This window comes from Thalassophryne amazonica, chromosome 17 (genome assembly GCF_902500255.1).
Source record: "Thalassophryne amazonica chromosome 17, fThaAma1.1, whole genome shotgun sequence".
NCBI classification, from domain to species: domain Eukaryota; kingdom Metazoa; phylum Chordata; class Actinopteri; order Batrachoidiformes; family Batrachoididae; genus Thalassophryne; species Thalassophryne amazonica.
The window spans coordinates 21949245-21961993 of NC_047119.1; the positions used below are offsets into that span (position 1 = coordinate 21949245).

The following is a 12749-nucleotide window of genomic DNA, read 5'->3' on the forward strand; positions in this document are numbered from 1 at the left end:
TACAGAAAATGAATGACTGAATGATGAGATTTAAAAAGCCATGAGTTAGATTTCCTAAGTGAAAGCTGGTGAAAAAGTGCAAAGTGAAATTTGGACTACAGAATTTAACATACAAACTAAAACTCATGACATTCAAAATTTCAACATTCTATGTCTTTTAAGTCTCTGAAGTCAAGACTTTGTATTCTAAAGTAAACATTTTTGAGAAGCAAAAGTCAAATTTCTGAATTTTTAAATCAGAATTAAGACTGTAGAGCAGCAATCCAAATGTTTCCTGACACTTTCACTGAGACAAAGATTTAAAAGTGGCTTCAGGTTGCATGAAAGATACTGAATAAATGTAGCTGGGGTGTCCCTCAACAAAGTGGTAGGCATTTTTGGTATGGGGGTCACATTGGGTTAAAATGTAAAAATGCTGAAAAAATGTTGAAAAATATATCAAATTATTTGTATTGTCAGACAGAATCCAAAAATATATACTTTGCCTTATCACTTACCTTCTGATTAGCCACTCTGACCAGGGAAGTGGAAAGGTCAGTGTATTTTTGGACAAGAGCTTGAGCATGAGATGCAGTGTAGCGTATGTTCTACCAGAAGACTCCTATTTTATTAATAATATCTGTAATCTCCTAACAGAAGCAGGTGTTCCCTGTTAGTCATGAGTTCAGTTCTCAGTTAAGTTTCACATTTTACAGATCGCTGACAAGACGTTCTTTCCTACACCCCACTGCCACCGGTTTGTCCTTGTCTGCTGCCTGATGGTCGGCTCCGCCCCTGCCTTTTCCAACGGCAGGATTTGAAATCATTCCAGCCCTACTTTCTACCATAACTAGACCTATGCCAAAGACTACGCTCCAGAGTCTTTCTGGTTGAACTTTTAGGATTTTCTGATTTTAATGATTTTTGTTATCGGAGATGCAAAATTCAACCTTCAAAGAGTAGCCATTTTGAAATTTCAAGGGACACATAATCCAAATTTGTTCAGTATCCAAGCAACCAAAAACCACTTTCAAAACTTAGTCCCCATGAAAGTGTCAACACTGGGATTATTCCTTTATTGTGAACTGGAAAATGTGAAATTAGACTTTGAGTCATAAATGTGTGGTATTACCTCTAGATTTCACTTTTGCTTTGCTAAATTTATATGTGTCATAATTACAACATGATTCTGACTTCAGGAAGTTAAAAATATTGATTTTCTTCTTTTTTTTATCAGTTCTGATTTTAAAAGTCAGACTTTATGTATCTCAATGTATATATCATTACTTTGAATCTGAAAGTCAGTCTTTTTAAATTCAGTGCTGACACAGAAAGTCAAAATAATTCATTTTTATCCATTCTGATTTTAAAACTCACATATCAAATATCTCTGTGTGTGTATATCAACAATAATTAGAATGTGATTTTTTTTTTTTTTTTTTTTAATTGGCAGCGGTGACTTGGAAGTCAAAATTTTGACTTAGTATCATTTCACAACTGACTTTAAAAGCTGACATTTTGAACAAAATGTCAGTCAAATGTCAATCTCAATTTCCTTTTACAAAGTCAGAATTTTGACTTTTATTGACACTTATAGTCAATATTTTGACTCTATCGTTTCACAGTTCACTTTGAAAGTTTAAATTTTTAATGATGTAATAAAGTAAAGAATTTCAAAGCCTAAATTTTGAATCAAAATCTCATGATTGCAATTTACAAAGTTGAAATTTTGATCTTTTTGATGTACAAAGTCAAATTTTTAACTTGGTATCTCATAATTACTGCTTTGAAATTCAGCTCTTTGCCTTTCTGATCATCATTTGAACTTGCTGTGGACACACACACACACACACACACACACACACACACACACACACACACACACACACACCACACACACACACACACACACACACACACATATATATATATATATATACACCAGCTTTTTTAATTCTCCAGGCAGAAAGGGGCTTCCATACATGGGAGCTACAATAGTCTTTGGAAGATTTTATACAGTTCTCAGGAATTTCAATGATTCAATGATGAATAGCTTCTTTCTAATGGCGTTCCATCATGGTGCACCACTGAAGCATCTCGCTGATGCTTCGATGAAGATGACCGAGCGTTATCTGACACAGTCATCAAAATTCCCCATTCGTGTCTTGCAGGCTGAAGGTCTGACATTGAAGACCATACATGATCAGAAAGCTCTGCCTTCCTAACCAACAGTCATCCCATTGGGGCAGTCACTTACAGGACCTCTGCAGTGTTTCTGCCACTGAAGCCCTCATTCACATGCACAATTCTCCTTAACCACCATTAACACAAAACAGCAGATGTCCAGCACTTAGAAAGGTGACGTGTGATAGATGCTGTGTCTATTGTGTATTGATGCCTCTTCTCTTTATTCACTGATTTGTTCAGGTTTGTTTAAGTTTGTTTTAACACAGAAAAAAAAACACTGTCCTGCAGCCAGACATTCAACAGTTTCTTCATTTCAAATTGCCTCATGTTCTGTTTGTCATCCGGAACCATTCTGGAACCATGCTTCCCGTCATCCTGTCACTCTTGAGGAACAGCCTCAGCAGCTTCTCTGCCCACAACTTCTCCCACCGAGGCTGTCTCCCGATCCTTCTCCGGTTCTGCCTGTCTAAGGCTCTGTTGGTTCGGGTTTGGGTTGTTTTGGCTGCTCCACGACTTGCTCCTGCTACGGCTGGGCTCCAGAGACGGTCGTGCCCCGCTGCCATTTACGGATGCCTTCGCCCTGTAGCACAAGCCGCACACCAAACCGATGAAGGCCCGCCTCATCTCCCTGCTGGCCAGAGTGTAAATGATGGGGTTCAAGGCCGAGTTCAGCACAGCCACCGCGATGAACCAGTCGGCCTTGTAGAGGATGGAGCAGCGCCTGCGCTGCTCGCATGCCACATCCACCAGGAGCAGGACAAAAATGGGTGTCCAGCAAGCGATGAACACTCCGACTACAATGATGACGGTGCGCAGAAGGGACATGGCGTGCTCAGAGTTGCTGTGCTTGCTGACCTTTTGGCTGCTGGACTTGACCAGGATGTAGATTCGGACGTAAAGGACTGAGATGGCCAAGAGCAAAGCCATGAAAACTGTGATGCAGAAAGCAACGTACTTCTTGGTGTAAAGGGGAAGCACCGTGGAGCAATCGGGGAGGTTCTCGAGACAGTTCCATCCGAGGATGGGCAAAGCTCCAAGAGAAACCGCAATCACCCAGCAGGTTCCTATCAACAGAAACACTCTGTAGTTCTTGTTGGCCTCGTAAGGCCTCATTTTGATCATAGTCAGGTGTCTTTCTATTGCAATAGCCAGGAGGCTAAAGATGGATGCGCCTAGCGCAACAAACATGCTGCCCTCTCTGATGAACCAGAGAGCAGGTGAAAGCTGCAGCGTCTTCTCTCCGGACAGCAGAAGGTTGACCAGGTAAGCTATTCCAGCCAGCATGTCGCACAACGCCAGGTTGCCAATGAAGAAGTACATGCGGTTGTGGAAGCGGTGGTTTCTCTCCATATGGCGACGAGCACGGGTGAGGTTCTCAAGAACAATGAAGCTGCATATGATGAGGAACACAATGGTTTTGGTGTCCACAGCGCCGCCGCTTGAGCCGACGGTGGGCCGGTGGTCCAGCTTTCCCGTGTAGTTGTAGTGAAGGTATATCTGAGGGTTGATCATCTTCACAGCACCAGAAGCTGACACCGGATGTCACACGTGAGCAGGGAGTCCGGCGTCAGAGGTTCCAGCACGTTAGACTGCAAGACGTGAGGAGCAGAGAACATTTAAACATTGATTTAGAACAAACAAAAAAATGTTAAAAATTATTATTTCAGATACTTGGGTACTTGGACTGCAGTATGAGATTTTTTATTTATTTATTACTATTATTATTATTATTATTATGAATCAGATTTTTCTCATCTGGATGGTTCACATTCATGTTAGTTCTTGACTTGTGTCTGATTGGACTGTTCTGTCAGAAGAAATGTCATTACAGATCAGATATAAATTTATTCCAGAATCACAAGGACCATGTTCACATTAACAATTGAAGACACCTAAATTAGAATCTTTAAATGTATTTATTTATTTATTGCCCATTTATGATGGGAGATATTTTCTGTGTACTTTGAACACACCAAATCAACCAGACCAACCAGATCATTTGTTTTAAATGTGGGCCACTTGGGTTCCATTCTTGTGTTAGATTCAGTTCTTTTCAGTTGGTACTGTGCAGGTGAACCAGATTTGATACAGAAAATCAGACTGGGGTTGTTCACACTACTCAGAATCTATCCAACCTATTTCACATGCGGGGAAGAAAAGCTTGATTCAGGTCAATAAAACCAGTAATGTGAACCTAGCTGTATATGTGGTTATGAATCAATTGCTAACATAAAAGAGAATCACATACACACCCACTAAAAAAATCTAAATAAATTCATCTATCAAAAATCAGGTCATTTCAACCAATAATGTGATTGCAGCCGTATGTGTGGTTGTACATTTGATTTGTGTCTGGTGTCTGTGAAAACAGTCAGATTGAATACAGATTAATGACAAACTCGAAGGTAAATAGCTCAGATTTTAAATTTTACACACACACACACACACACACACACACACACACACACACACACACACACACACCACACACACACCACACACACACACACACCACACACACACCACACACACATAAAACATATAAATGTGGCAAAAATAAGATTGGGGTAATTTCAAACAGTAATGTGAATGTAGCTCAAGTTCATGCCATGATGGCAATGAACATTTGTTTTGTTCAGATTTTTTTTTATGTGACAAAAAGTGGAACCCTGCCAGTAAAACACAAAACCAATCTGAAATCTATTTCAACACAAACATTAATAACATTTTATTTATGAGGATCTTACACAGATGGGGTTTGTCTATGTATATTGATATCATGTAGTACGTCATTTATGTTTAGCACTGTACACAACTCCTCACAATTGAATAGATAAATCATAAAAAGCTGATTTTTTTCAAGTAATGCATACAGTCCTTGCTTTGGTAAAGCTATAGAAGTTTTTTTAACTACCCTTTTTATTTTCTTTTATTCTTTTTCCTGAAAATAAACCTTGTGAAATACTTCAGATGCAACAATAAGTTTTGTACATCACCTTGCTATCACGATCACTCTCTAAAACAAAAGCTCATCTGCAAACATCAAGAAATCTTCAGCTTCATGCATTCGGTCTGGTTTCACTTCAAATGAGACAAAACGTGCACCAGTTCATAAACTTACTGTGGGATCCGGGTTCAGTTGAAAGCCAAACATTGCATTGCTGAGGGTTTGAGCCTTTGTATTCCACAGACTTTCTGCTGGACTCTCTCTCAGGACTCCTCGCATCTGAATCCGGAGATGTGGCCGTTGAGCTGGAAGTCACACCCCTCCCTCAGCCTGAGCTCCTGCAGGCTCCACAAACAATATCACAGTCCTGTGCCCGCACAGGCAGGAATTCATCCATTCATATTTCTGTTCATTTATGCTCACTTAAAACACAACCAACAGCTACAAATAAATGAAATATTGAGTTATTCTATTCATTAAATGGACTTATAGTATAAATTGTTAAATGTAGTCTACAGCGGTTGCACATAGGACCAGTGTTAAATAAACTCCGATAGTGTTAAATTGATCACAATGTAAAGTTAATCTCAATGTTGACCAAACCAATTTAACACTCGATGAGAGTTAATTTAACATGATCATACAGTAGAATTAAGACTGTGAGATTAGTGACAAGGCTTGAAAAGTAGGGGTGTGCAAAGCAGATATTTTGGATGAGTAACAAAATAAAAAAAAAAAAAAAATGCTGAAATAATGTGATCAGATACAAAAAAAAAAAAAACATTCAATCTGAGTCTGATATAACATGTTTGACTCACCTTATGAGTTACACCCAGAAGAGGTAACATAAAAATCCATCTCACCCGTAAATATTAAAGGATTATTAACCAAGTGCAAGGTCTGTACGGAAAAAAATATCATACTGAGGTGCTGACAGTACGGGCCGAGCGTTGGTGAGGTCAGTGTGAAAAACACCAAGCTCTGATATTCCTGTACAGACAAACCAAGCGAGGTTAATAATTTTTTATTATATATATATATATATAAACATGTGAACTTACGGTATTGCCCCAAGGTATGTCCGCCTTGGTTTTTCTAATCGGGTTTTTAGCTTTCTGGTTTGTAACGAATGTAATACACGTTCTGGACTGATTGTCATGCAACCAGTCTGATATGTGAAAATATCAGACCGAAAATCAGCCAATCAGAGCGCACGTACCGTCGCAGTCATATACTAATATTAGTACAGTATATTTCCCATATTCAGAAATGGAAGAATTTTGTAACATGATTTCAGACACCCCTAAAGTGGATGGTACTATTTCATCATATCAACCTGCTTCACGCCTGTCAGTTCAGGTAACTAACATTAGCTCGCTAATGCTAATGTTTGCCATGCGTTATGTCAACATTAGCACCCAGACTCTCATTGTAGAATTCATACTTTGTTTTCCAGTATTGTACATTGCTGTGGTTTCCACCCTCATTCAACACCCTAAAATGTTCTCGCATTGCGTCATAACATGACGTTCCAACAGCAAAAAAAAAAGCCTGTAATCTGCCATCTGTGCAGCTGATTTAACATCTTTCCTGAAGTAATTGTATTTGACACTAACTTAACTGCACACGTTAAGACGTTTGCAGCCCATCCTTTGTCTGATCCTTCTGTAGTGACCTCACATCCAGAAGGATGGGCAGGACCAGCCGCCAGCAGTGGAAATCGCACAGAGTCAAAGCGGGACTTTAAAGCCAGATGAGTCTCTAAAATTAGGCTGAAATGAAAGTGACAAAAAAGGGAACTGCGCTGTAGAGAGTCTGGAGAAGTGCGGGTTAAAAACAAACAAACAACAACACATCATTTTCTTGAACTTCAGGCACGTTCGCCGACTCAGAACCAAAGAATTTAGATGCCATTCCCCAATCAGAGCACATGCTGTCCTGCAACAGAGACCAATCCATTAAACAGCAGATCTCATCCCGTGTCTGTGGTTATTAACCAAGAGGAATGTTTTGTGTGGTTGAATAAATGGCCGTGGTCTGGCGGGGGTCCATTTGCATTGTTACGGTCACAATTCTCAGTGATTTCCTGCAGCTCGCAGTGTGCCAGCAGCAATGGGGAAAATCTCAGCAGAAAAGCCAAAATGCTTACTGTGGACCCACTGCAATCTGGGACCAATCACTGAGCGGTTCTCCATAAGGCAGCTGGATTAACACAGCCCGGAGTGGGGTTGGAAAAACCTTGTGTCGTGAGCGAGCAACAGTGATGTGGAGTTAAACCTCTGGGCAAATATGAAACCATCAGCCTGCGCAAACCCATAATATGTGGTTGGACTGAGTTGATGTGTATTCATAGAATGCTGTAGGAGAGATGGGTGGAGGGTTTTCCACTTTTTGCAGGACCACCCCTCACTAAAACGCTATTTCATTGGCAACCGCTTCTTTGGTTTCAGTGAGACTGAATTTTCCTGTCATGTGTGTCAGCAGGACAGTAATTAAACTTTTCTTCTAGCTGCCGTTTTCCAACGTCAAGAGCCGGAGCATCGAGGTTTGCCTCAATCATCACTCTACCATATGTGTGATTTCCTGTTCCCATTATAATGCTGTATTATTTACATCTACAAGCTGCAACCCCTCATTTCAACATACGTTAGCGGGCCTGGCAGCTGGTGAAAAATGTTCTGAGAAAATTTCCACATCTCAGACTGTTGGCCTGATATTCCATGCAAGTTTTTCTTTTCTTTAAAAGTGTGTCAAAATAATTGGTGGTATTGAAAAATAAATAACAGTAAGACTGCAGGAGGGATACATATACATATATATATACAGATATATAATATATTATATATATATATATATTATATACATACGAGGTCTATCAAAAAGTATCCGACCTTATGATTTTTTCAAAAACCATATGGATTTGAATCACGTGTGATTACATCAGACATGCTTGAAACCCTCGTGGGCATGCGAGAGTTTTTTCACGCCTGTCGTTACGTCATTCGCCTGTGGGCAGTCTTTGAGTAAGGAGGGGCCCACACTCGTCGATTTTTTCATTGTTAGGAATGGCTCAGAGACTGCTGCTTTGTTTGATCAAAATTTTTCAAAACTGTAAGGCACAACTGAGTGGACACCATTCAATAAATTCAGCTGGTTTTCGGTAAAAATTTTAACGGCTGATGAGAGATTTTGGTCTGGTAGTGTCGCTTTAAGGACGGCCCACGGCGCCTGACGGCGATCTGCGCTTCGAGGCGGCAGCGTCTCGCCGTTTCAAGTTGAAAACTTCCACATTTCAGGCTCTTGTTGATCCAGTAAGTCGTCAGAGAACAGAGAACTTTCAGAAGAAGTCGGCATGAGGAGTTATTCGGACATTCCGTTGTTACGGACATTTTGTAATGAAAGAACATGCGGGCAGAGTCGCATGTCGGGCCAGACCCGACCGCGGGGGTTCGCGACAGGAAATCACCTCTGTTGGAAACCTTAACGGGCAAGTTGGAACATGCCCAAGCTGTTAAACAATTTCTCAGTTACTCACTTGTGAAAGCCATCAAAAGCCGCCTGAATTTTACAATGGTTTTCAACACGGAAGTGTTTTTCCTGTCGCGGCGCACACAGATTCGTCGAGTCGTCACGGAGGAAACGACTCGACAAATTTGGCGCGCACTGTCTTTCATTAAAAAATGTCCTTAAACAGTGGAATGTCCGCATAAAGTCCTCATGCCGCCTCTTCTGAATCTTCTCTGTTCTCTCACGACATCCTGGGTGAATTAAGCCTTAAATTAGAATGTTTTCAGGTCGAAACAGGCCAATGACGGCGCCTGGAAGCGCTGCGCGACGTCCCGCTCCGTGGGAAGTCCTTACAGCGACAGAAACACCCCATAATCTCTCATCAGCCGTTAAACTGAATTAATTTCTCGAATAGTGTCCACTCGATATTCCTCACAGGGTCCAGAAAAAATGTTGATAAAACAACGCGCAGCCGTCCGCAGCGGCTATTCAGACAAAGAGATTCTGACGGGCGGGTGGAGCACTCCTCACCCAAGGCCTGCCCACAGGCGAAGACGTCACCGACATGGCGTGAAAAAAACTCACGCATGCGCACGAGGGTTCAAGCATGTCTGACGTAAAAACATATGAATCAAATCCATTATTTTTTGCAAAAATAAAAAGGACCGCTTTTTTCATCACAGACCTCGTATATATGTATATATATATATATATATATAATATATATATGTAAGCGGGATGAAAGGTCCAGGGTCCCAATTGAAAAGACGTTCCCGCTAGCTTGGCTAACGGGAAGTTCCCCTTTGGCTGACCTGGTAGAGGAACGGTCTTTTGGTGCGAACCACGTGGGTTCGATCCCCCACCGTCGTCCCGGCCACGAAGGTCCTGCTGCTTCATCTGGCGTCACGAACAGGATGTGGATCACAGAGTATGCTACATGCACCTGTGACTTCAGGACAAAGTCAAAAATGGTGGGGAGATGTGTAGCGGGATGAAAGTCCCGGGTCCCAATTGAAAAGACGTTCCCGCTAGCTCGGCTAACGGGGAGTTCCCCTTTGGCTGACCTGGTAGAGGAACGGTCTTTTGGTGCGAGCCACGTGGGTTCGATCCCCCACCATCATCCCAGCCACGAAGGTCCTGCTGCTTTATATATATATATAATATATTATATATATATATATATATATATATATATATATATATATATATACACACTGTGTCTCCAGTTTCAAGTAATATTAAGGTAAAAACTACTAAAATGACAAACAAAGAAACAAACTATTACATTAATTGCTAGAATTTTGTATTTCAAGCCCAATTTTAATATCTATGAATTACCTGAGGTCAAGCGATGGATTGGAATGTCTACCTGAGACCCAGGACCTGGAGCGGCTCTGGGGTACCGTGAATGGCAGATGCAACACTATGTGGCACCGGTGCATGCTCCTAGTCTTGAATTACCTACGGAGCCCCTGGATCCCCCTAAGTCAGACACTGGTGTTAGGCACACCAGAAATGTTTCATTCTAGTTGTGGTGGTGAATTTGCGAGACCTGAAACTGGTAGGTCTGCAACTCAAAACATTTTGGCTCCCCAAGCTGAAGAACTACTGGGGAGGGGTTTATTATTACCTTGTACATTAATAGACAGTTATGACCAAGGGTTTATATACACTCTTCATTGACATGAATGCCATGACAATATTGGACTTTCAATGATCTCTTTTTCTAACTGTATTTTAATTTAGTTTATAATAACAAAAATGATACTTTGATCATTTATTTTTGGGCTTTTTGTAAAAAAAGAAAAAAAGGCCAACAATATATATATATTATAGCAACTAATATTTGATTAAATGGCCCTTTGAGGTTTTGACATTGAACAGAAGCCAGCAACAAGTTTCTAGCAGAATTATAGTTGAATGTTTGACCATTTTCTTCAGAATTGGTAGATCAACTAAATTATTGGTTTCCTGGCATGGCCCATGTTTTAAACACATTCCAGATATTTTTGATGGTGTTGACAACATTGTTGTGTGGGCCGCTGAAGAGGAGGTACTGCGGCCCACCACCACCAGTCGGCGCCCTGCTTGGGAGTGCGGGCTTCAAGCATGAGAGGGCGCCGAGACAGAGAGTGACAGCTGTCACTCATTTACACTAGCTGTCACCAATCACCTGCAGCTCTACAAAAGCCGGATCATTACTCCACCTCCTTGCCGAGAATCACCTACCGTTGAAGGTAACCTTCTCTGCTGATTATCGTGTATCTAACATTGTTCTGTGTGCAGCCGTATTCCTGTGGATTGAGTCTGAAGCTGGATTGGCGGATAGTGGGAGTGCGACGTTCTTCGCCTCTTACTCCATCCAGGGAAGAGACTAACAGGAGCTGCACGGGTGAAATTGTGTTTGGAGGTGGAGGTTTTCCCTCCTTGAAGACCTGTAGAAAAAGGATTACTGGGTGTGTGGATACACACTCATCATTACTGTTTTTGTCATCTTCTGCCAGCAGTACCAGGGTCTGCAACAGAAGACGGTGACCACCTGGGGACTCAGGACTTGGCGGCTCCGGTGTTCTTCAGGCCGTTGGTGGTGGAAGCTGTGTGGGTCCCGGCTCTCCGATCGCCAGAGGTCTCCTATCTTCGAGCCTGCCCGCACGTCACCTTGTGTATAATTGGCATTATCTGTGTCTGTATTCAGTTGTGCGTTTCACAACATTAAAATTGTTACTCTTTGTCTTATCCATTGTCCGTTCATTTGCGCCCCCTGTTGCGGGTCCGTGTTACGACCCTCTCCCAACAAACATGGCTTTAAGCATAAATGGGCATAACCAACTTTGATGCAGGTTTGGGAGTCAGTGCCCTGTTGGTAGCCCCAACTGTGCCCAACTTTGACCATCTAGCTGTTGGTTTGTGGTTTCCTTCTTCATTACTGCATTCACATTCACATTCACATTGTGTAAGGCACCAGCTCCAATGGAAGAAAAACAGCCCAGAAACATGATGCTACCACCACCATGCTTATCAGTTTGCCCCATGTTCTTGAAGTTTACTCCTCCAAACGTATCTCTGGCTATTGTGCTGAAACAACTCAAGCTTCAATTGCTCTAACATAAAACTTTAGCAGATTTTTTTCCCCCTTTGTCCACATGGTCAGATGCAAAGTTTAGTTGAGCTTGAAGGTATTGATTTTGGAGTAGCGAGTTCCTTCTTGCATGGAAGACTCTCAGTCCATGGTGATGTAAAATATTGTCTAGATTGTCAACAGTCTTGATGTTCACCTCTTTTGCTCTGTATGCACCACTCTGCTTTTAATCATTGGTGATTGATCTCTGCTCTCTTCCACAGCATGTCTTTTTCCTGATTCTCTCCCTTCAGCCACAACCAGTCCCAGCAGAAGACTGCCCCTCCCTGAGCCTGGTTCTGCTGGAGGTTTCTTCCTGTTAAAAGGGAGTTTTCCTTCCCACTGTCGCCAAGTGCTTGCTCATAGGGGGTCGTTTTGACCGTTGGGGTTTTTCTGTAATTATTGTATGGCTTTTGCTTTACAATATAAAGCGCCTTGGGGCGACTGTTTGTTGTGATTTGGCGCTATATAAATAAAATTGATTTGATTTGATTTGATGTCCAACTCATTAGTGATTTCTGACTTGTTGCTAATCATCTGAACCAAGTTTCTGTCAGGTTGGATGGCACTTTAGGTCTTTTGCCAGAACCTCTCAAAGTGGCTACGCCTCACAATCACTTGAACTAACAAACAATTATTTCAACTGATGATCTGTGAAATAGTTTTTTTTTTTTTAGAAATGCCTCCAAAATACATTCCATAGTCATGTGAAGCTACTATCTTTCTTCTCAGATCTGCACTGACCGCCTTGGACTTGTGTGTTGTGTTGGTTCATCCAGTGAGTGCTGCCCACAAAACACGTTTTATGTTGGCACAGAGAAGCTACCAGCTGTTGTCAATCATAACCACTAATAAGAACTTAAAAGGCCTTGCCAATTAAAAGACATTTTGGAACTTTCAGCACTACTGAATTAATAATTTAAGTGAGTGTGTGCATGTCTCACACCCTGTGTTGATTTCAGTAAACACAAAGTAAATTACAACCTGTGCATCAAATTCTTATGCATTTCT

General features: G+C 41.5%; 1 protein-coding gene across 1 annotated transcript; it reads right to left on the reverse strand.

Annotated features, from left to right (window-relative positions):
- Positions 1–2314: 2314 nt before the first annotated feature.
- Positions 2315–3679, reverse strand: LOC117529523 (sphingosine 1-phosphate receptor 3-like). Its single transcript, XM_034192327.1, has one exon. It carries the CDS (start codon positions 3676–3678, stop codon positions 2545–2547), a length of 1134 nt encoding a protein of 377 aa, XP_034048218.1. The 5' UTR covers position 3679; the 3' UTR covers positions 2315–2544.
- Between the last annotated feature and the right edge of the window lie 9070 nt (positions 3680–12749).